Source organism: Coregonus clupeaformis, unplaced genomic scaffold, assembly GCF_020615455.1.
Source record: "Coregonus clupeaformis isolate EN_2021a unplaced genomic scaffold, ASM2061545v1 scaf0221, whole genome shotgun sequence".
In the NCBI taxonomy this organism is placed as follows: Eukaryota; Metazoa; Chordata; class Actinopteri; order Salmoniformes; family Salmonidae; genus Coregonus; species Coregonus clupeaformis.
In genome coordinates, this window is record NW_025533676.1 from 375,132 (window position 1) to 400,301 (window position 25,170).

The 25,170-nt window shown below is 42.5% G+C and overlaps 1 protein-coding gene across 1 annotated transcript; it reads left to right on the forward strand.

Annotated features, from left to right (window-relative positions):
• The first annotated feature begins 628 nt into the window (after positions 1-628).
• On the forward strand, positions 629-24,481 carry LOC121535945. Its single transcript, XM_045214241.1, has 6 exons — positions 629-689; positions 22,559-22,874; positions 23,262-23,450; positions 23,598-23,750; positions 24,143-24,236; positions 24,478-24,481. Exons 2-6 carry the CDS (start codon positions 22,574-22,576, stop codon positions 24,479-24,481), a joined length of 741 nt encoding a protein of 246 aa, XP_045070176.1. The 5' UTR covers positions 629-689; positions 22,559-22,573.
• Positions 24,482-25,170: the final 689 nt, after the last annotated feature.

Sequence of the window (25,170 nt, forward strand, 5' to 3'; positions counted from 1 at the left end):
CCAGTATAATGCTTTAACTGGCTATATTGAGCCTGTTTTACAACGCTATACGTCATACATAATCAACTGTTTTAAATGAAACACAATGTGTCAATGTAGAGGTGCAACTTTTTATGACAACATTAATTGAATCAAGAAGTTGTTAAAGATTGACTACATAAATGGTGTTATTATTGATTTAATAATTCATAAATAATTTACCTCCTCATGACATTGAACAGAAGTAAATGCAGAAACATACCTGTTAGTTAACATATTTTGCCCAGAACAAAATGCAGTTCTTATATCAGTGTCTGATGAGGATGAAAGTGAAGGTATTAAAAGTATCCCTCAACTTTTATGCAGACAGTCATCTGACTTACCTGGAAAATAATGGATATCACTGCCCTCGTGTGGTCATAGTGTTCACCCCTCTCATTCGCTGCCGTAGGTACAGACAACTACTCTCCAAGACATGTATTCGTTGCGTGCCATGAGTGACTGACATATTTGTCTACCAATAGTAATACGTCATGGAAATGTTATCGTCCAATCCAGGCAGAGCATGTACCAAAAGAACCGGAATCTACGTAACAAATAGCAGGCAGAACAGTTGCTTTTTCTTGTCATTGCATACACTGAAAAACACAGTAAATGCAACTTGCAAGTGCAGACATCAGGAAGCTGAGCAAAACTAGGTTCGTCTTAAGGTTGGTGTCCTTAAAAAAATTACGTTACATTCGGTTTTGTGGAGACTTCTCTTTGGGACTTCTTGATGATAAAATTAGCTTGCTATACAGTAGCTAGCTACCACGGTCACGTGTCAGTTAACCCATTTCTAGACGCTTTTATTTTTTAATTTTATTTCACCTTTATTTAACCAGGTAAGCCAGTTGAGAACAAGTTCTCATTTACAACTGCGACCTTGCCAAGATAAAGCAAAGCAGTGCGATAAAAAACAACAACACAGAGTTACATATGGGGTAAAACAAAACATAAAGTCAAAAATACAACAGAAAATATATATACAGTGTGTGCAAATGTAGCAAGTTATGGAGGTAAGGCAATAAATAGGCCATAGTGCAAAATAATTACAAGTAGTATTAACACTAGAATGATAGATGTGCAAGAGATAATGTGCAAATAGAGATACTGGGGTGCAAATGAGCAAAATAAATAACAATATGGGGATGAGGTAGTTGGGTGGGCTAATTTCAGATAGGCTGTGTACAGGTGCAGTGATCGATGAGGTGCTCTGACAACTGATGCTTAAAGTTAGTGAGGGACATAAGAGTCTCCAGCTTCAGAGATTTTTGCAATTCGTTCCAGTCATTGGCAGCAGAGAACTGGAAGGAATGGCTGCCAAAGGAGGTGTTGGCTTTGGGGATGACCAGTGAGATATACCTGCTGGGGCGCATACTAAGGATGGGTGTTGCTATGGTGACCAATGAGCTAAGATAAGGCAGGGATTTGCCTAGCAGTGATTTATAGATGGCCTGGAGCCAGTGGGTTTGGCGACGAATATGTAGTGAGGACCAGCCAACAAGAGCGTACAGGTCACAGTGGTGGGTAGTATATGGGGCTTTGGTGACAAAACGGATGGCACTGTGATAGACTACATCCAATTTGCTGAGTAGAGTGTTGGAGGCTATTTTGTAAATGACATCGCCGAAGTCAAGGATCGGTAGGATAGTCAGTTTTACGAGGGCATGTTTGGCAGCATGAGTGAAGGAGGCTTTGTTGCGAAATAGGAAGCCGATTCTAGATTTAACTTGGGATTGGAGATGCTTCATGTGATTCTGGAAGGAGAGTTTACAGTCTAACCAGACACCTAGGTATTTGTAGTTGTCCACATACTCTAGGTCAGACCCGTCAGAGTAGTGATTCTAGTCGGGTGGGCGGGTGCCAGCAGCGTTCGATTGAAGAGCATGCATTTAGTTTTACTAGTGTTTAAGAGCAGTTGGAGGCTACTGAAGGAGTGTTGTATGGCATTGACGCTCGTTTGGAGGTTTGTTAACACAGTGTCCAAAGAAGGGCCAGATGTATACAAAATGGTGTCGTCTGCGTAGAGGTGGATCTGAGAGTCACCAGCAGCAAGAGCGACATCATTGATATACACGGAGAAAAGAGTCAGCCCAAGAATTGAACCCTGTGGTACCCCCATAGAGACTGCCATAGGTCCAGACAACAGGCCCTCCGATTTGACACATTGAACTCTATCTGAGAAGTAGTTGGTGAACCAGGCGAGGCAGTCATTTGAGAAACCAAGGCTATTTAGTCTGCCAATAAGAATGCGGTGGTTGACAGAGTCGAAAGCCTTGGCCAGGTCGATGAAGACTTCTGCACAGTACTGTCTATAATCGATCGTGGTTATAATATCGTTTAGGACCTTGAGCGTGGCTGAGGTGCACCCATGACCAGCTCGGAAACCGGATTGCATAGCGGAGAAGGTACGTTGGGATTCGAAATGGTCGGTGATCTGTTTGTTAACGGCTTCAAAAACGTTCGAAAGGCAGGGCAGGATGGATATAGGTCTGTAACAGTTTGGATCTAGAGTGTCACCCCCTTTGAAGAGGGGGATGACCGCGGCAGCTTTCCAATCTCTGGGGATCTCAGATGTTACGAAAGAGAGGTTGAACAGGCTAGTAATAGAGGTTGCGACAATTTCTAGCCCAGATGATTTGTAGGGGTCCAGATTTTGCAGCTCTTTCAGAACATCAGCTGTCTGAATTTGTGTGAAGGAGAAGCGGTGGGGGCATGGACAAGTTGCAGCGGAGGGTGCAGAGCTGGTGGCCGGGGCAGTGGTAGCCAGGTGGAAAGCATGGCCAGCCGTAGCAAAATGCTTGTTGAAATTCTCGATTATTGTAGATTTATCGGTGGTGATTGTGTTTCCTAGCCTCAGTGCAGTGGACAGCTGGGAGGAGGTGCTCTTATTCTCCATGGACTTTACAGTGTCCCAAAACTTTTGGAGTTAGTGCTACAGGATGCACATTTCTGTTTGAAAAAGCTAGCCTTTGCTTTCCTAACTGCTTGTGTATATTGGTTCCTAACTTCCCTGAAAAGTTGCATATCGCGGGGGCTATTCGATGCTAATGCAGTACGCCACAGGATGTTTTTGTGCTGGTCAAGGACAGTCAAGTCTGAGGAGAACCAGGGGCTATATCTGTTCTTAGTTCTGTATTTTTTGAATGGGGCATGCTTATTTAAGATTGAGAGGAAATTACTTTTAAAGAACAACCAGGCATCCTCTACTGATGGAATGAGATCGATATCCATCCAGGATACCTGGGCCAGGTGAATTAGGAAGGCCTGCTTGCTAAAAATTTTTAGGGAGCGTTTGACAGTGATGAGGGGTGGTCGTTTGACCGCGGACCCGTTACGGACGCAGGCAATAAGGCAGTGATCGCTGAGATCCTGGTTGAAGACAGCGGAGGTGTATTTAGAGGGTAAGTTAGTCAGGATGATATCTATGAGGGTGCCCATGTTTACAGATTTAGGGTTGTACCTGGTAGGTTCGTTGATAGTTTGTGTGAGATTGAGGGCATCTAGTTTGGATTGTAGGATGGCCAGGGTGTTAACTAGCTTTAGCGCCTAATTGACAACATAGTCAAGGGATAGGTTAAATAATTGTTCCATTTTATGACACAAGTATCAAACTTGGTACTCTAACACTAGATACCTTAAGGAACATTAGCTAAAGATTGGAGCCAGTCTGGGAAGCCTGTCATTCAACCAGGGCGGCCATCTTAATAAAATGGCTGCCATCCAGATTTCCTGTTAGAAAATAGGGTAAAATCATTCCAAACAATATAAAAATGACTTTGTAATGTTATTTACCCATTAAATAAACCCGACAGGTAGACAATAATTCTGATCATAAAGTACTCTTAAGACCTTAATAGGGGGTCATATTGAGGGTCATTTGATCATATTCCAGCAGCTATGTAAAAAACAGTGGTGGTCAGTGCTGTTTATGATGGAGGACAATTTATTTATTTATTTTTATGAGCATGGCCTTATTTCTATTACAGCATGTTGGATGACTGTCATTCATATTCCATTCACCCAGTTCAATATAACATTGAAAGGTTTAGGCTACTACATGATACTCAAATTTTCCCTATACCCATCATGAGGTTGCTACAACCTAGCCTATGAATGAAAGTTTACAACGTAGGTGCACACAGGTCGAGATAAAAATTTGAGGTGACAGACAGTTACACATGGACAGACAGTGACACATTCAATACCACCTTGCATACTCTTGCCTGCATCAAGCTTATCTAGGGTGTAATAATTAGTCCAACAGTTGCAAACAATAGTTTCTATTGGACAAATTCAGGTATTTTTATCCCTGTTTTGTTTGCTTCCGTTTAAGAAACGATTTTCAACAGAATCGGCTGAATGAATACACCCCTGATCACGCATAAACAGAGTTCACTTTCAGAGCAGCCACGTTGTATTCATTCTAGCCTCTATGCACTCTCCTCCTCTCACCTTTTCCCTTCGTTTGTGGACTTCAATGAACAACACATCAGCTGTATGTGACCAGGTGATAAAAAGCGTTCCAAACCATGTCATAACTGCTACACACAGCCGACATCGTTGCCCCATCTTAGCTAAAGTAACGTCTAATCAACATAGCTAATATAACTAATGCGTTAGGAAACCGCTACAATCAGTGTAGTACGTTACAGTGTAAGCAGTTAGTCAGGCGGGCCCGGTGGTAATAAATTAATAAAATCAAAAGCTTACCTTGACTTGGAAGAGTTCCAGTGTTGTGTTGGATAGTCATAGCCAGCTAGCTAACATAGCATCCCTCTGTTTGAGCCGGGTGTTTGAGTAACTAAACTAGCCAGCTGCATTTGCTAGCTAAGTAAGTGAAACTGAAAGTTTAAAAAAATGACAATCTCTCTCTCTTGCTTCTCCATCATTTTTGAAGAAATTAATTTGTTGAACACTGTTCAACTGTTTTCTTTCTCTCTCTTTGAATCAACTACTCACCACATTTTATGCACTGCTAGATAGCTGCAGCTTATGCTTTCAGTACTAGAACCAAGAGCCTCCTAGGTTTTGTATTGGAAGTCAATGTACCAAGAGGAGGACGGAAGCTGGCTGTCCTCTGGCTACACCATGGTGCTACCCTACAGAGTACTGTTTTATTTTTTTTAGTCCTTTTTGTAGACGCTCTTATCCAGAGCGACTTACAGTTAGTGAGTGCATACATTATTTTTAATACTAGCCCCCGTGGGAATCGAAACCCACAACCCTGGCGTTGCAAACACCATGCTCTACCAACTGAGCTACATCCCTGCCGGCCATTCCCTCCCCTACCCTGGACGACGGGCCAATTGTGCCCGCCCATGGGTCTCCCCGGTCGCGGCCGGCGGATCATGTTTTTTTTTTTGTTGATGTTTGAAAATACGACCAAAAATGTGCCCCAAATGCTGTCCAAATCACAGATTTTTGGGGGAATATTTTGATCCCTCAATTAAGAGGATACATTTTCAGCATGCTCCTAATGATTTTAAAATATTGTGTGATATCTGTGGATTAGAATGATATATAACAAAACAGTGCTTGTATAATAAGTAATGGTAGCCTTAAAGGCTCTGCATGGTCAATCCGACATCTGCAGTGGCCGTACAGCATTCACTGATAAGCCAAAGGCTGCACCGTTTTCCCACCTGCATCTCCATCCCGAATCTCCCCATCTGTATGCTAGCTATACTACCATTTTATACGAATAGGAGTTAGCGTTTAGCATAACTTTTTCTAAACCTGAAAGGACAACTTCTAAATGCTATGAAGCGAAAACAGCCAAATATATCCAAATAAGATTTTAGTAACCACATTGTGGGCCTGTTACAATACATCAATCATGATGGATTTCACAAATATCCACTTTGTTAGATCAGATTTTTTGAATGTGCGTCAATCCAGCATCCTACTATCCCCCACGGTCTGCATTCCATTGACCTTTTTACCGCATCTATCCCCATTAACTCCCCAATCTCTTTCCAGCAGTTCAAACTCATTTTCGTGTCTTTGAAATCCTACACGAGGTATCATAAAGATGTTTTTTATTTGTGAACTTGTTCTGATAGCCTTTCGTTAAAGTTCTCCATGTTTGTTGTCAAGGAAGTGGGTTTGTGTTTATACAGGATGTACCGCCCCACCTACCGTCAACCAATCATGTCATTGCAGAGCTATACGACGCTATGCGGAGCCCTTCGTTGTTACAAAATTTGGGCGGTGCACATAATCAGCTTACGGAGCTCAATTTGGCCTCCGCAAGCCTCTAGAGGCTCCACAATTGCGTCACACCCTCTGTACGGAGCCTCTGGACCACAAATCCGGATCAAGCATAAATTGGCTTTTAGTATCGTGTTCCATACCTCCCATTCAAAAAGGTAGTGTTCTATTGGAATGGCTTCATGTCCATTTTCAACATTTTAAGTACAGGGAAGTAAGTACAGGGAAGGTTTCTTGTCACATTTGTTGAAATTGACAAAGTACAGAATATCATATTTTATATCATTGTAATTAGTAGACTTTAAGGAACACCCATTTGACCATTTTAAGTGTTTAAATATAAAACACTGAAAATTAGGATGAAAGTATGTTCAAGAATCAGCCATTTGGGTAGATTTTGGGGCACTTTCTCACCACTTTTCTACAAAATATTTTAAAGGATACATATACTGTATGGCATCCTTGGGCCATTTGATGTTGTTCTCCAGACCCCCTCAAACAGTTTAAGCCATCATTGGGCTGTATGGACCAGTTATTTATGGAGATATGGACATGTGAATCCTGTACAATATGACTCTGGAGCTGGTTGGTGGTCATTTTAGAAAACTGAGTATAATCAGGGGCGTAGTGCTACTGGAGCAATGAATCTCACAAGATCACTTAATGAAGGATTAATTAGTACTCTGCATAACAGCCTGAATATAATAGCATACTATAACGTTATGTAAGACCAAAAACACCACGTAATGTCTTGAGATTTGAGGATGATTGTGCTGAATGGTCACGTTTTTCTCATGATGCAGCCAAAACTAAACAGCGCACACCATATGATAAATGTGCTCTGATGGAAATAATAAAGGTAGGCTAATCTGTAGCTTGTTAATATCATCTGCTCTGAAATCCACTCAGAGTATTTACTGTGTGACATTGGGATCAACATTTCTAAATGGTTTGAAACAAAAATAAAAAGGATTTTCATTCAGTTCCACATGTGTACTTGAGGAATGTATGCAAATTGGCCCATAACTCCAACTTTACAACAACATAGGCCTAGGACTACACATCCTTTTATGCAGGGTTCATAAAGTCATTGGCAAGTCAAATTCAAGGACTTTCAGGGACTTTTTCAAGCACTTCATTGTAATTTCCAAGGACCTCAATGTTATACAATTGTATAATTTATATAATTGTACATATAGGGCCTAATATAGAACCCCCCTCCCCAGAAAGCATGCAAAAGTGTTTTTAAAAGAGTAGGCCATTACCACTTGAAGAATAATGCATTTTCTAGGCCTTGCCAATGCATTGATATTCAAATTGTTATTACATTCTAAAATATGTGAGGATAATGTGGACATTGCCTGACTAAATACACTGACCAAAAATAAATACACTAAACACAACATGCAACAATTTCAGTTACAGTTCATATAAGGAAATCAGTAAATTCAAATAAATTCATTAGGCCCTAATCTATGGATTACACATGACTAGTCATCTAGCAGACACTTATCCAGAGCGTACATTTCATACTTTTTATTTCCATCAGTTAAGCATCTGTTGGTCACAGATACTGTACCTTTAAGAAAATGTAGGGGCGTGTATCAGAAAACCAGTCACTATCTGGTAGGGTTGAATGGCGGGAACCTGGTTACCTGGATTTACCACCCAAAACCACTCCCTTTTCCCAGATAAATCACTGCGAGAAACCGGTAAATTATAATAAATTATTTATATAAACAGCATGTTGTGAAATGGAACTGTTAAATTATATGAGATGTCTAAATCTGGCTTCTCTATGTTCATTTGCATGATGAATCATCAACGCTCAGGGTGGGGACAGACAGCCCATTTCAGTATGGAGCGCAGTTCACAATGCATGTAAACCTATCATCTCATCATGGTAACTTTTTTTCTTGTGACAGGTAGGCTTGCATTTGCTGCAGCATAGTCTATGCTACAGTAATATAAAGACCGAATGCGATGGTCTAAGGCACTTCATCGCAGTGCTAGCTGTGCCACTAGAGATCCTGGTTCAAGTCCAGGCTCTGTCGCAGCCGGCCGCGACCTGGAGACCCATGGGGCGGCGCACAATTGGCCCAGCGCCGTTTTGGGTAGGGGAGGGTTTGGCCTGCAGGGATGTTCTTGTCCCATCGCACACTATTGACTCCTGTGGCGGGCCGGGAGCAGTGCACGCTGACTCGGTCGCCAGGTGTACGGTGTTTCCTCCGGCACATTGGTGCGGCTGGCTTCCGGGTTAAGCGGGCAATGTGTCAAGAAGCAGTGCGGCTCGGTTGGGTTGTGTTTCGGAGGACGCACGACTCTCGACCTTCACCTCTCCCGTGTCCTTACGGGAGTTGCAGCGATGGGACAAGACTGTAACTACCAATTGAATACCATGAAATTGGGGAGAAAAAGTGGGGTAAAATACCAACAAAAAAATGACCGAATGTGCATCTAATTTACCCATCTCCATCTGGCTTTCGGGGTCACCTTATTATTTTTTTATTGTACAGATTAGTTTTTTTGTAATTGCAGTTTTAAAACAGCCTATCACTTGAATATCGTTGCTTTAAATCAGTGCACGTGCGAGCACTCTCTCACAGTCTTTCTCTCTCCATCAACTCCATTCAAATTGCATCCAAAATAGATAGTCCTGTTCTAGATTGATATATAGCACTATATATACAGTGCATTCGGAAAGTAATCAGACCCATTCTCTTTTTCCACATTTTGTTACGTTGCAGCCTTATTCTAAAATTAATCAATAATGACAAAGCAAAAACTAGTTTTTAGAAATGTTTGCTAATTTTTAATTTTTAAAAACTGAAATATCACATTTACATACAGTTGAAGTCGGAAGTTTACATACACCTTAGCCAAATACATTTAAACTCAGTTTTTCACAATCCCTGACATTTAATCCTAGTAAGAATTCTCTGTCGTAGGTCAGTTAAGATCCCCACTTTATTTTAAGAATGTGAAATGTCAGAATAATAGTAGAGAGTGATTTATTTAAGCTTTTATTTCTTTCATCACATTCCCAGTGGGTCAGAAGTTTACATACACTCAATTAGTATTTGGTAGCATTGCCTTTAAATTGTTTAACTTGGGTCAAACATTTCGGGGTAGCCTTCACAATCTTCCCACAATAAGTTGGGTGAATTTTGGCCCATTCCTCCTGACAGAGCTGGTGTAACTGAGTCAGGTTTGTAGGCCTCCTTGCTCGCACACGCTTTTTTCAGTTCTGCCCACATATTTTCTATAGGATTGAGGTCAGGGCTTTGTGATGGCCACCCCAATACCTTGACTTTGTTGTCCTTAAGCCATTTTGCCACAGCTTTGAAAGTATGCTTGGGGTCCATTTGGAAGACCCATTTGCGACCAAACTTTAACTTCCTGACTGATGTCTTGAGATGTTGCTTCAATATATCCACATCATTTTCCTTACTCATGATGCCATCTATTTTGTGAAGTGCACCAGTCCCCCACAGCATGATGCTGCCACCCCCGTGCTTCACGGTTGGGATGGTGTTCTTCGGCTTGCAAGAGTCCCCTTTTCCCTCCAAACATAACGATGGTCATTATGGCCAAAAAGTTCTATTTTTGTTTCATCAGACCAGAGTACATTTCTCCAAAATTACGATCTTTGTCCCCATGCAGTTGCAAACCGTAGTCTGGCTCTTTTATGGCGATTTTGGAGCAGTGGCTTCTTCCTTGCTGAGTGGCCTTTCAGGTTATGTCGATATAGGACCTGTTTACTGTGGATATAGATACTTTTGTACCCGTTTCCTCCAGCATCTTCACAAGGTCCTTGCTGTTGTTCTGGGATTGATATGCACTTTTACACCAAAGGTACGTTTCATCTCTAGGAGACAGAACGCGTCTCCTTCCTGAGTGGTATGGCGGCTGCGTGGTCCCATGGTGTTTATACTTGCGTACTATTGTTTGTACAGATGAACGTGGTACCTTCAGGCGTTTGGAAATTGCTCCCAAGGATGAACCATACTTGTGGAGGTCTACACTGTTTTTCTGAGGTCTTGGCTGATTTCTTTTGATTTTCCCATGATGTCAAGCAAAGAGGCACTGAGTTTTGAAGGTAGGCCTTGAAATACATCCACAGGTACACCTCCAGTTGACTCAAATGATGTCAATTAGCCTATCAGAACCTTATAAAGCCATGACATCATTTTCTGGAATTTTCCAAGCTGTTTAAAGGCACAGTCAACTTAGTGTATGTAAACTTCTGACCAACTGGAATTGTGATACAGTGAATTATAAGTGAAATAATCTGTCTGTAAATAATAATAATAATAATATGCCATTTAGCAGACGCTTTAATCCAAAGCGATTTACAGTAAACAATTGTTGGAAAAATTACTTGTGTCACGCACAAAGTAAAAGTCCTATCCGACTTGCCAAAGCTATAGTTTGTTAACAAGAAATTTGTGGAGTGGTTGAAAAATGAGTTTTAATGACTCCAACCTAAGTGTATGTAAACCTCCGACTTCAACTGTAAGTATTCAGACCTTTTGCTCAGTACTTTGTTGAAGCACCTTTGGCAGCGATTACAGCATTGAGTCTTCTTGGGTATGACGCTACAATACCGTGAAATGCTTACTTACAAGCCCTTAACCAACAATGCAGTTTTAAGAAAATAGAGTGAAGAAAATATTTACTAAATAAAGTTTAGAAAATTACACAATAAAATAACAATAACGAGGCTATATACAGGGGGTAGGGGTACCGAGTCAATGTGCGGGGATGCAGGTTAGTTGAGGTAATTGAGATAATTTGTATATGTAGGTAGGGGTAAAGTGACTATGCGTAGATAATAAACAGTGAGTAGCAGCAGTGTAACAACAAACGGGGGAAGGGTGTCAGTGTAAATAGTCCGGTTGGCCATTTGATTAATTGTTCAGCAGTCTTATGGCTTGGGGGTAGAAGTTGTTAAGGAGTCTACATGTTTCAAGCAGACGAACATAGTCCCTGTGCTCAAGAACGCAAAGTAACTCTGCCTAAATGACTACTGCCCGTAGCACTCACGTCTGTAGCCATGAAGTGCTTTGAAAGGCTGGTCATGGCTCATCAACACCATTATCCCAGAAACCCTAGACCCACTCCAATTTGTATACCGCCTCAACAGATCCACAGATGATGCAATCTCTATTGCACTCCACACTGCCCCTTCCCACCTGGACAAGAGAGAACACCTACGTGAGAATGCTATTCATTGACTACAGCACAGCGTTCAACACCATAGTGCCCTCAAAGCTCATCACTAAGCTAAGGGACCCTGGGACTAAACACCTCCCTCTGCAACTGAATCATGGACTTCCTGACGGCCCGCCCCCAGGTGGTAAGGGGTCGGTAACAACACATCTGCCACACTGATCCTCAACACGGGGCCCTCAGGTGCGTGCTCAGTCCCCTCCCTGTACTCACTGTTCACCCATGACTGCATGGCCCAGGCACAACACCATCATTAAGTTTGCCCGACGACACAACAGTGGTAAGCCTGATCACCGACAATGATGAGACAGGGAGGAGGTCAGAGACCTGGCCGTGTGGTGCCAGGATGACAACCTCTCCCTCAATGTGATCAAGACAAAGGAGATGATTGTGGACTACAGGAAAAAAAAAGAGGACTGAGCACGCCCCCATTCTCATCAATGGGGCTGTAGTGGAACAGGTGGAGAGCTTCAAGTTCCTTGGTGTCCACATCACCAACGAACTATCATGGTCCAAACACACCAAGACAGTCGTGAAGAAGGCACGACAAAGCCTATTCCCCTCAGGAGACTGAAAAGATTTGGCATGGGTCCTCAGATCCTCAAAAAGTTATACAGCTGCACCATCGAGAGCATCCTGACTGGTTGCATCACCGCCTGGTATGGCAACTGCTCGGCCTCCGACCTCAAGGCACTACAGAGGGTAGTGCGTACGGCCCAGTACATCACTGGGGCCAAGCTTCCTGCCATCCAGGACCTCTATAACAGGCGGTGTCAGAGGAAGGCCCTAAAAATCTGTCAAAGACTCCAGCCACCCTAGTCATAGACTGTTCTCTCTGCTACCGCACGGCAAGCGGTACCGAGCGCCAAGTGTAGGTCCAAAAGGCTTCTTAACAGCTTCTACCCCCAAGCCATAAGACTCCTGAACAGCTAATCATGGCTACCCGGACTATTTGCACTGCCCCCCACCCCATCCTTTTTACGCTGCTGCTACTCTGTTAAGTATTTATGCATAGTCACTTTAACTCTACCCACATGTACATATTACCTCAACTACCTCAACTAGTCAGGTGCCCCCGCACATTGACTCTGCAACGGTACCCCCTGTATATATAGCCTCCCTACTGTCACTTTATTTTACTGTATATATAGCCTCCCTACTGTCACTTTATTTGACTTCTGCTCTTTTTTTCTCAACACTTTTTTTGTTGTTGTTTTATTCTTACTTTTTTTGTTTAAAATAAATGCACTGTTGGTTAAGGGCTGTAAGTAAGCATTTCACTGTAATGTCTGCACCTGTTGTATTCGGCGCATGTGACCAATAAAATTTGATTTGATTTGATGTTATTTTTATTTTTTACTTATCTATTTTTTTCTTAACTCTATTTTCTTAAAACTGCATTGTTGGTTAAGTGCTTGTAAGTAAGCATTTCACTGTGATTTGATTTGAAGCAGGCTTCCCCAACAAATATTATAATAATTGATCTTTCATCTCTCTGTGTTTCATAAACGTTTTACTTAATTCTTCGTACTGGCCAATGATTATAACAGCGATTCTGATCCAACCATAAATTCATACATTGTGCCCCTGATCTGAGAGAATGGAAGTTTAACATGTAGTATATTAATGTTTACTAGGTGGCCTGGCGCATCGTTGCCCATGAAAGGAAGTTAGGCTAGCGAGCAAGCATTATAGCCAGGTAGCCTAGGACAACAAAAACAAAAACTGTGTACTGTATGACAGAGTCATAGACCGTTTAGGCATCATGAAAGAGGAGGATGGCATTGGCATAGGGTGAGTCAACATGTTTTTTCTACTTGCATGCACACACACGCACACACACACACACACACAAACAAACAAACTTACACACACAGAAATCAGTACCATGGACAGCCACACCATTTTTAGCTTAAGTTGATTGGACAAAATCGTTTTTGGTGTCTTTTAGTTGTCACTATTAGACTAAGCATAGGTGATTAGATGATGTTGAAGTTGAAATGATGATGCGCAGAATATCAGATCTCAACAACGATTGGAGAAGTGTTTAACATCACCAGTAGGCTTAGGCTACCACATCCTTATGATATATATATTTTCATAAGTGCAACGTGAATGCAAGAGACGGGTTGTAATATTGTGACTTTAATTGAATTTGTTGATAAAATGTGGGACATGATTGTTTCGTTGCGGGACAAAGGGTCAAAATGCGTGACTGTCCCGCACAATCCAGGTCATGTGGTCACCCTAACCGCTACTGGCACACACAAGCTTGTTGCTCTGGTCTAACGTTAACCCAACTCTCAAAAGTTCAAAGTCATTTAAAGTTCCTTCATAGAAGCCGCTCCTCCGTAGGTATATTTCGGTGGACCTAATCAGAGATATTAGAGAAAGGAAGAGATAGGAATCCCATTTTGCAATGAATGGAGGAATGTATAACGCCTTACCCAGCAGACTGTCTACCAATTGCGTTCAATTTCATAAGCGCAACGTGATTGCAAGAGACAGGTTTTAATATTGTGACTAAAATAAGGGACAAATTAACATCATGTTGTCATGCGGCGTCACGCAGTTGCTAAGCTAATCGTCACACCATCCCTTCTCAAAGTCGGGGTATGAGTCGAGAAACCTACCTATTTTCCTCGAAAGTACGTAATGTCGCTATTCCAAAGCTATACGATATTACAGAGAACAGGTTAATTATCTCACATCTCTGAAAGGTTTTGTAATGTTGTACTTTTTGTTGACGAAATTCATACTAATGTTGGGTTTTTGAGCTAGCACCCAATTGACTCCCATTCACTCCTTGAAGGAGAGCTCTACTTGTCCTAGAATCTCCCAGAATGCAACGCAGGGCCATCTTCCTCTACCACTCTCTTCACTGCTTCAGCATACAACACTTTCTGTACTACTCTGACCCTGGCAACCTCAACCTGCCTTTCTCTCACCGGACACCTCCGATCTCCAGCCCCATGGGCACCCCCACAGCTAACACGCACAACTTTCTCCACCGATACTACACATTACTTCCTCTCATGCCCTCCTGCACACTTCTCACATCTAGGAATCTCCATCCTACACACTGCTGCAACATGACCATAAGCTTGGCACCTAAAACACTGTAGTATTTTCGGAACAAAATCTCTCACGGGATAACTGACACATCCTAACTTGACCTTGTCAGGCAAAGACTCTGTATCAAAACTCAGCAGGACAATGTCTTCTCCATTTCACCACGCTCTCCACCGGGTCTGCGTCACACCAAACGGCGGGTATCACAGACACCAGGAATCTTCACTTTCAGCTGATCCTCCTCAATACTTAATGCCACCCCCGTTATCATTCCTTTCAACGGCGCCCCGCTCCGGAGAACAAAGCAAGTCACAGTTCTTGTCCGTTGTCACGTGGTCCGGAGCGCCCGCTTCCTCTGGTGTTAGATTAATTTGGATTTTAAGAATAATGACTAAAGAATTTCACCCCAAACACAGTATAAATGTTAGAATTATCATGTAGTGTCAACCCACTAACAGAAGGGGCGTTACTAACCATTCAAGGGGGAAGGCGGGAACTGTTTAAGAAAGGTGGGAGGAGCATAGTGCCTTTGTTTGTCAAGGGGTATAAAAACAGTATGTTTGTGTTTTTGGTGAGAGCTCTCCTTAAATAAAATTTACTGATAATTACTTGTGGATTGTGGACCTTGAATCATTGATGATTAAAACCAGAGCTTTACAACCTCTGGTAATGATTCAAGCTTAGGTCGAATTAGAGATAGAAATTCACGTGACAGATTGGTCCTTCGAGCCGGATTTTAATACATCTTTATCATTCTAGAGACACCGAAATCCGTGCACGGGCGGGTGATAGCATCCGTTACAGAGTCCTGGCCTTCCACGTTAAGGTTAATAAACAGGCCGGTGATTACTCTTTATGAACGATAAAGACGTTAACAAGTTTGAAAAAGCATTTTAATCCAGACTGCAAGGAAAAGGTCAGTGATTTTTATTCATGGATTTTGGTAAAATGAGTTGAACTTAGTTACCAAAGTCAAAGAAGGTAATAATTATTACGACAGGGAGGGTCCGCAATTGATCCTAGAGGTAAATAGCTATTACAAAAAAAAACTAGTCCGAAATGACATGGTAGTGAATTGCAATCACAAATGTAAACTAAGTTAATATTGTCATTGTACGAATTGCAATGTTCAGTATAAACAGGGAAATAATTATCATCGTATGAGAGGGATGTGTCGGGAGTTCATATATGCGACTGGGCATTTGCTAGAACTGTGCAAACAAGTTTGACGGATGATAAGGTCGTATGTGTGTGAGACTTAATCCTCGGAGACGTGATCATTATTTCAGGGGTGGAGGGAAAAAATAAGTCAGCGTGAGGAAAATTGGGTAACTTACTCTTTTTCCTGAAACCGAGTTTTAAATAGAAACTCTGGGTTAGGGGTTAAATAATTTTAAAGGGTTAATTACAAAAGCAAGAGGCGCACTAAGAGATTGGCCCTACGGAAATAATTCGGGAGTGAATTATTTTAAAAAACAAAAAGGGGGGGAGGGATTTCTTATTGTTCCACGATGGGAAAGACATCTTCTAAACAAGTCCGAGAATTAACGGGAGATGAAAGAAATATGTTTTAGGGATCCATTTGGGAGAAGAGGTATGAATTTATTGGCCATCTCGAAGTAAAAAAGTTAGTAGGCAGATGCATATAAAATTAGATGAAAAAACAGCGAGCGGAGGGGCTAGAGACAGCGAGGGTATGGCTTTTTGAAGCGCGAAGGAGAGAGAAAGGGATATACAGAAAAATGAAGTTTCAGGACCTCCCCCACAGCAAAGAGCAGAGAGGTTATATCCAGAGTTGGTAGAGCAAGCTTGGAAAGAAAGCCCAGATGACATGTGTAAAAGAAGATTAGGGGTGATCCCGTCCTTCCCCCACCTATGACGGCCAAGCCGGGAATGTTGGGAAGGGCGGGAAGACGGGGGGCAGAGTAAAGAGGCCAGTGAAGAGAAACAAAGAGGGGGAAGTTTTACAACAGGAGGTAGTCAGGTTAAGAATAGAATTGGCTAAAAACACCACAAAGCGATTATTTGAGAGGTACCTATAAAATCCAATGATGTGGTCCTCTGTAGCTCAGCTGGTAGAGCACGGCGCTTGTAACGCCAAGGTAGTGGGTTCGATCCCCGGGACCACCCATAATAAAAAATTTATGCACGCATGACTGTAAGTCGCTTTGGATGGAAGCGTCTGCTAAATGACATATTATTATGCGTGTGTATGAGCTTTCGCACTCAAACGTAGACGTACGTTATGAGTGGGAAAGTGGAGAATATTTGCGTTTTTGGTCAGTTGGCAGACGCTCTAATCCGGAGCGACTTGAAGAGCCAATAGAGGTTTGCATGGAACTATTCTGTCGTGTTGGGCATTTGAATGGCAGAAGATGAAATATGTGTGTATGAGGAAATTGAACGGCGGGTATAAATGATAACCGGATACTACTTAGTATTTGGTTGGTTAAATGCTAAATAAAAGATTTGAGGCGTGGTTATGGGGTAACTAGGAAGACTAACAGAGTAAGAAAAGGAACAGACGAGAGCAGAGTATTTAATGGCCACTAGGGGAAATAGCTGGGATCGGTAGAACTCCAGGATAGAAGAGGAGAGAGATTTACTAGGGGGTGGATCAAATAATTGATAATGGATCATTTGAATGAGATCACATGTAGCAGATTTAGAGTAATCAATTAAATAATCATTGTATACTCGAGGAATTTTGAGGGATTTTATGAAGGTAGGCATATTTAGGTCATAAGAGGGAGCTACCAAATTAAGTTGAGCCTAACTATCTTTGATTGTTATTTTTCAATTGGGTTTTTCAAATAAAATAAAAACACACCCAACATGATGTTTATAAAGGGTTGTTATGTTGAATTTAGGGAATTTTCAACAGTTCATAGGTGGTGTTTACTATGCTGTGGGATGGAACGGTTTATTGGGTGATATTTGAAACTAAATTCATGGAATAAGCTGCAGTAATCAGAAGAATGTACAATCTAAGGCGAGACAACTATTGCCTAGATCATTGATTTAGCAATAGGGTCAGGTAGATAAGAAAAATAAGAAAACAATTAGATGAAGAATGATGAGCTTTTTGGTAAGGATGGACTTCTGTAAAGCTAAGGTCGTCATTATGTACTGCATACGGGTAAATCAAGTGATCTTATCTATGGGAAGGCAATAGCAGCCCATGGTAAAATCATTTGGAACTCTGAGGAGGAAGAACAGGTTATGTTGTTGCTCTCTTCCCAAACAGTCTTAGCTTTTAATAAATATATCAGGGATGTTACCCAAATGGTAGAGAGTAAATGCGAGGATATGACATTGGTAGTGATTTAAAGATGATGAAGTTTTTGGTGGGCTATTAGAGATAACTGGGTTAATCATGAACATAGAGATTTTTATTCTTTGTTGCTAGACAGAAGACTTAAGTGACTTAAAAAATAGACTTGTCATGTCCAACAATCAGTCTTCAGGTCAAGTCCGGAGAGCCGGGAGTAGAACAGAGGTTGAACTAAACATAAGTGTTTTTACAAGATAAGAGATTGTTTGATTGGATTACTAATTGATTCTGAACTGAATGAAAAGTCGAATTTAGCCGCCATAAAGACAAAGGAAGTGGGAGGAGCAATAAAGAAGCAAAAAGAATATCAAAAATGAAAGGCATGGCAATTGGTTGATAAATAACCTAAGGGAATGTTTAGGAAGGTGGAAAAAAATTGACACATAAGCAGAACTATGTGTCAAGAGGGGGAAGAGGCTAATTGTATTAGATAATATACGAAGGAGAGGACAAAATACTTTAAAAAAAAACATTTTTTAGATAGTCTAAAAAGAGAATGCAGTCAGAAATTGTTACATTAATCTGAACATGTGTGAAGATAGTTTATTAACCACACCCGTATGTCAGAGGTTTTGTGCCCCCACAGGTGAACTAAAGGAGAAGGTGACCCACTATCTAACCAGGTGACTGGTGAGCATCCAGTCACTAGAAGGAAAACTGGAAGCAGGCCTGTTGGGAAGGGCCCTATCAGGTTATGTTGGTAACCACCTTGGCCATTAGAATAGCAGAGAGAGGAACCTGGGTCCATGTTACCCACTGCAAGAAGGTAGGACCACATACAAGCACCGCTTAGCACACGCAGAGTTGACTGAGCAGAACTGCGCCACAGGGTGCGGGGTCATCTCTGTCAACGAAGATCTTCCTACCCAGACCTATCATCACTGTAGTGTGTTCCTAGGGTGTGAGTATGGGGTGGTACCGAGCAGAAGGACTCAAGACAGGAGAGGGTGTTTTTTGGGAATATGGGTGACCCTGAGCTGCATCATAGTCTCGGCAATAGTCGTGGTAGGTTAAAATCCACCACCACCTCGCACCAATTACGCTATGGCCTTACCATTATTAAGAAATAAAGGGAAAGCGACCCGACATACTGACCATCAAGGGCGAGTGATCTACAAAATAGGAGTCAGAGAAGGGTGGGGAGTAAGATTCAAAATTATGATTAGGGATCTTATCAGAGCGGATAAGCAAGCAACATGGGATTATAAGATCCCGTTGTATTTATGTTCAGCCCCCTCAGCGGATTGTTCCTGGGCTCAGGTATTTAGACATACTGGGGGAAGGAGATATGAGACGGGGGGCTGGACGTCCAGATGGAGGATAAGAAGGTATATCGACATCCCCACGGAGATGGTAGTAACAATAGTAAAGGTCACTAAAGAGGACATGAAAAGAACTTACTGGGCTTGCGCGGACGTATACGGACGGGATACTTGTCTAAGATTATATTTGATGGAGTCAAAAGATATAGAGGAGCAGGTACTGGCATTAATCCATTAATGACAATAGACCGAGTAAATCAGTCAAGGGATGACGGAGTCAATTTGACTAACCCGTCCACTATGAAAGATTTTCTCCTCCAGGAATGGAACAATGGGGAAGTGGAGGGGGTCCCTGATGAGAATCTCTGGTCAAAGTGGATGAAATACACCGCTAGGGCCTTGGGGAGACCAATTGTTATGCATGCTCCATTGGGCGACCAATGTTGACCGCCCCCAATGCCAAAGGCAATGTTTCCCTGTGTATTAGACCTGGGGTCCAATCAAAAAGAGCCAAATTGCACAGGGATTGGGCTGGCAAAATTGACATACTCGGCCAGCCCACCTAGATTCACTTTAACTCCTGGCGAATACCAGTGTTACAGACATAGAAATGGCACCCGTAACTTGGGTGATTTTGATGGCTGTAAGGAGATAATTAATGTGACTGATTTAGATAAGGAAGGAAGAAAAAAAATTAGGAACCTAACCATCCCTCTGACTGATGTGTGGTGGGCATGCACAAAAAAAGGGAGTATTCGGCAGACATTACCAGAGGGATGGGTGGGTACTTGTGCACCAGTGTTGTTGGTCCAACCTGTAAGAATTGGTCATCAAAGACCAGTGACAGGAAGAATAATTAGGAGAAAAATAAATAAGTCAGGAAGGAAATAGCCCAATTTGGATAGATGGTATAGGCATCCCCAGGGGTGTTCCAGACAAATACAAAGCTATAAATCAAATATGGGAGAGTTTTACTACAACATTTTTCTGGTGGGGGACAAACAAAAATATGGATTGGATAAATTATATCTATTACAACCAACAACGATTTATTGACAAGACTAGAGATGCAGTAAAGGGGATCTCTGAGCGATTATCCGCCATCCCGCTCATAACTTAGTAGAGGTTGGTTCTAGATCAGGCAGAAAGGGCCGGTGTCTATAGAAAGATAAGCCATTGTTGCATATTTATCCCTAACAACATCACACTGGATGGGACAGTCACCAGAGCTCTTACAGAATTAACTGCACTGAGTGAAGGATGAACTGAACTCAGAAGTTAGTACATTGTGGATAGGGTGGTTTGATGAAATATTTGGTAAATGGAAAACCCTAGCAGCCACCATCTTAGGAGCGATCAGTGTTTGTATGGGTATTCTTGTATTATGTGGTTGTTGTCTTGTTCCCTGTGTCCGAGGATTGGTGAGTCAGGCGTTGGTGAAATGCAGTATCTAAACAATGATGAGAGATGGACTGACTCGGACTCTGACCAGGGGAATGTGAAAAACAATCCTCCAGGCTTGGTGGATGACGAGGATTTGGACCCTGAAAGACCGCAATTGGATGAAATGTTTATTAGTTCTGATGTGATCTCTGAGATTAATCATGCTTGTAAAATACATTTATCCTGAATGTGGGAATATTTAGTCAAAGGGTGGATTGTTAGATTAATTTGGATTTTAAGAATAATGACTAAAGAATTTCACCCCCAAACACAGTATAAATGTTAGAATTATCATGTAGTGTCAACCCACTAACAGAAGGGGCGTTACTAACCATTCAAGGGGGAAGGCGGGAACTGTTTAAGAAAGGTGGGAGGAGCATAGTGCCTTTGTTTGTCAAGGGGTATAAAAACAGTATGTTTGTGTTTTTGGTGAGAGCTCTCCTTAAATAAAATTTACTGATAATTACTTGTGGATTGTGGACCTTGAATCATTGATGATTAAAACCAGAGCTTTACAACCTCTGGTAATGATTCAAGCTTAGGTCGAATTAGAGATAGAAATTCACGTGACATCTGGACGGAAGAAACACAATAAATCATCACGGGTCCACTTTGCGTTACTTTCACCGACTCAACAGTCCCCAACCTCTTCTCCACCCAACTTGACACCACATATGGGTCAGCCAGAATGATCCATTCTCTCCACAAATCTCACTCCCACTGGGCCAGTATCATCCTTTTCATCATTGGGACAAGGCTCGAACTCGGCGATCCTCACCGCAGGTACTTCATCCTCACTCTTGTCAGGTTCCATCTCTGAACTACTGGAGCATGTATCCCTCTTTTTGCACTTGACGCCAACCTTCCTCACCACACCGCTTCCCTCTCGGTGGTCATCACTGCACCTGCCACCACATGTAATTCATCCTCACTATTGTCACGTTCCATTTCCTTCTGTAGCTCTTCCAAACATTCTGTGTGATCCTCCATTCCATATTCACTCAAAACATATTCCACTTTTCTACTTTCTTTCTTGTCCGCCATCTTCTCCTTCATCAGATCTTCCAGAAGTCTTGTGCAATCCCCCACTCCATATTTATTCATAATATGTTCAACTTTCCTTCATTTTTTTGTTGTCTGCCATCTTCCGCTTCCGTTCCGCTTTCCCCCTTTGACTGCCGTATCTCTGGCCTATTTCAGATAATGCATGTCATAACAAGATGCCCAGCGCTTCAAGCCAAACCTTCTCCTCCACCCTTTCTCGCACTCTCCCCACCCGCAAAATTTCAGTCACATTTCGCGCCCTACACTTGTCTGTCCAATGCATGTAAACAACTATAGCTGGAACGCTCCATAGCAAGCTGCTTTATCCACACTGATTGGTGAAGTAATTTAATGTGGTGTTAAATGTATATATATATTTTTAAAAAAGATTTCAGAAGTTTAAAATGTAACAGAAAGGAACGATATAAACCGTTACTTTTTTGGGTTCGAACCGGTTCGGAACCTTATTTTGCTGTTTGGATTGCACCTGTGTTGTCACTGAAAAATACTGTCGGCTGCAAATGTATTAAAAACGGTTAAAACAGTGTACAGTAAGTGTATATTTTGCATTTGTGAAATTATTTTGATGTGATATGAAAGTAAAGGGCTTTATGTTTCTAGAGAATCGATTCACGTTTAGATGGAGTATTTGGCTGTTTTGGCTGCCAGAGACAATTTGCCTTTAAACAGAACATGTACTGTAAGGTCCTTGGACTATAAGGAGGAATGTGAGGCTTCTTTAGTCTATTATTGGGATACTTCAGTATTCCCCAAATGTAGATTCGTATCAAAAGGCTCCATGTGCGATTCTCACAGACCTAGCATAACTACACAACTCATAACAGTGATTCTGATAAGTCTATATTGGTCAAGCATATCAATATGCAATGCAGTCTAAAAAATAAATATGATCATCATACATGTTGTTTTTCAGCAGGTGTGGCTTGTAAAGATGGAGGGAGTGCATCCTCGTGAGGAGAAGCAGACTGAAACTGCTTGCTGTGCATCCCAATGTCCCAAAGATGAAGAGGAGAGGCAGGGACAAGGGGCTATGTTATGGTCTACCCAGGAGGCAGTGGAGAGGCAGACCATGCAGATAGGATTGTCCGCCTGTGGGGCAACGGCCGTAGTGGACGTCCTACAGGCCCTCGGCATCGTCGTGGCACCCGAGAAGGCTGACCGGTGTGTGCGGACGTGCCTGAGGAGGAACGAGGCGCCGCTGCCCGACTACCTGTTCTCCCGGAGCGAGGCCGGTACTGACCGTTGACCACTTACTGTACATTCTATTTAGCTAACAACCGTGCACTGTTTTCACAATAATCACCTGACCACATCCGCAAACTCTAACCTAATAACCACAATTTATGACAAGAGTCCTTGGCTCCAACCCTAATTTGACTTAACACAACAGCCAACCACAACACTCACCCAGCAGTCTACTCTGACCACAACCGACCACCCTTAGAACTTCCTCACTATACCACCATTTCTCTGACTGGACCACAAGCCCTCAACCATAACCACCAAATGCTCTGTCAACTGTGTTTGTGTGTATGTGTGCATGCTTGTGTTTCTGTATTTATTTTCCACTGTTGTATATCTGTGATACACCCTCCTTTCTGTCTCTTCCCCTCTCCCAGGCGCCACACACTCACAGCTGATAGCTGGGGCGGAGCAGGCCAGTGGTGGGCGCGTGCTGGGTTGCCACTTCCCCCTCCACCCTCGCCGGCGGGTGAGGCTGGTACCCTGGCTGGTACGGTGGATCCAGAGAGGGGGCAGTGCCCGTGGCCACCATGAACATGCAACTGGCAGTGCCCGAGGGAGAGGAGGTTCCCGACGCATGGCACCACCAACTCATCTTTGGGGTCGGACCCAACACTGTCTATATGACCAACCCCCTGGATGTGGGTAAGTTGTGTGTGTGTGTGTGAGAGAGAGTATAGTCTGTTTGTGACTTCATGCATTCTATGTCCCAGTGAGTGAGCAGGAGGTGCATCAGCGACTCTGCAGTGAATCTGTGTTGCTGATACGTCGAGAGGATGTGCTGCTGAGATTGACAGCTGACGCCCCTCTGTCTAGCCTATCAGACGACCAGTCTGACCCACGCTGGAAAGCCCTGGATGTGGAGGGTGAGAGAGAGATTTCACCACTCTTTGTTACTCTGGTCATGTTCCCCTGTTCAGATGTTGCATGCATCAACCAATGGTTGTGTGCCACGTCATCGACTGTGTCATCAACTGACAGATTGCTATAACATATGATGTGGTTTGCTGATACGTAAAATAGCTATCCAGGCTTTTTAAGATCTGGCATGCATCAGTAATGCCTCGGCAGAGGAAGGCGCCCTCTGTCTGTCTGTCTCTCTCTCTCTGTCTCTCACTCTTTGTCTCAGAAGAACACATACAAACAATTTATTTCTGCCAAAGCAGGATGTCAATGACGAGTGTGTGTGTGTGTGTGTGTGCGTGCGTATGTGCGCACACCTGTTCGTTTGTGTGGGTGTGGTCCTTTACTCCCTTAGGTCAAGTGAGGCAGATGATTCGTGAGGAAGACCATGATGATGAAGATCAGTTTAGGATGAGCCACGTCGTGATCCTCGCATGCGTACAGTTCAGGTGTGACGTTCTTCGCCCTCAGAGACTCAGACCTAGGGCAGGAGCTTCTCCACACCCCCTGAACTCCCTTTGCTTTGAAATGGCTGGACAGTGGACACATCATTATCAAAGATCTTGCTGTGATTGGACAATACATCTTTGACCTTCCCACTTTTGTTGCATGTATTCGGTGAGGGGAAACATTCAGAACATGGTGATAGAAATTTCATTAATAGGGCTGACATTGTTCCTTATTCTACAGGTAAGAGATGCTTGTCTGTTCTACATAATATATTTATATCAGAACATCCCACAGCGTTGTACCCTGCTGAACTTGTCCCAGGTGTATTCAGTGAGGTGAAACGCTGAAAAACAGCTAGAAACGATAGAATTGATAGAGCTGACTCAATTCCCTATTCAGACACAACTCATAACAGTGATACTGATCGAGTTGAAGTCGGAAGTTTACATACACCTTAGCCAAATACATTTAAACTCAGTTTTTCACAATTCCTGATATTTAATCCTAGTAAAAATTCCCTGTCTTAGGTCAGTTAGGATCACCACTTTATTTTAAGAATGTGAAATGTCAGAATAATAGTAGAGAGAATGATTTATTTCAGCTTTTATTTATTTCATCACATTCCCAGTGGGTCAGAAGTTTACATACACTCAATTAGTATTTGGTAGCATTGCCTTTAAATTGTTTAACTTCGGTCAAACGTTTCAGGTAGTCTTCCACAAGCTTCCCACAATAAGTTGGGTGAATTTTGGCCCATTCCTCCTGACAGAGCTGGTGTAACCGAGTCAGGTTTGTAGGCCTCCTTGCTCGCACACGCTTTTTCAGTTCTGCCCACACATTTTCTATAGGATTGAGGTCAGGGCTTTGTGATGACCACTCCAATACCTTGACTTTGTTGTCCATAAGCCATTTTGCCACAACTATGGAAGAATG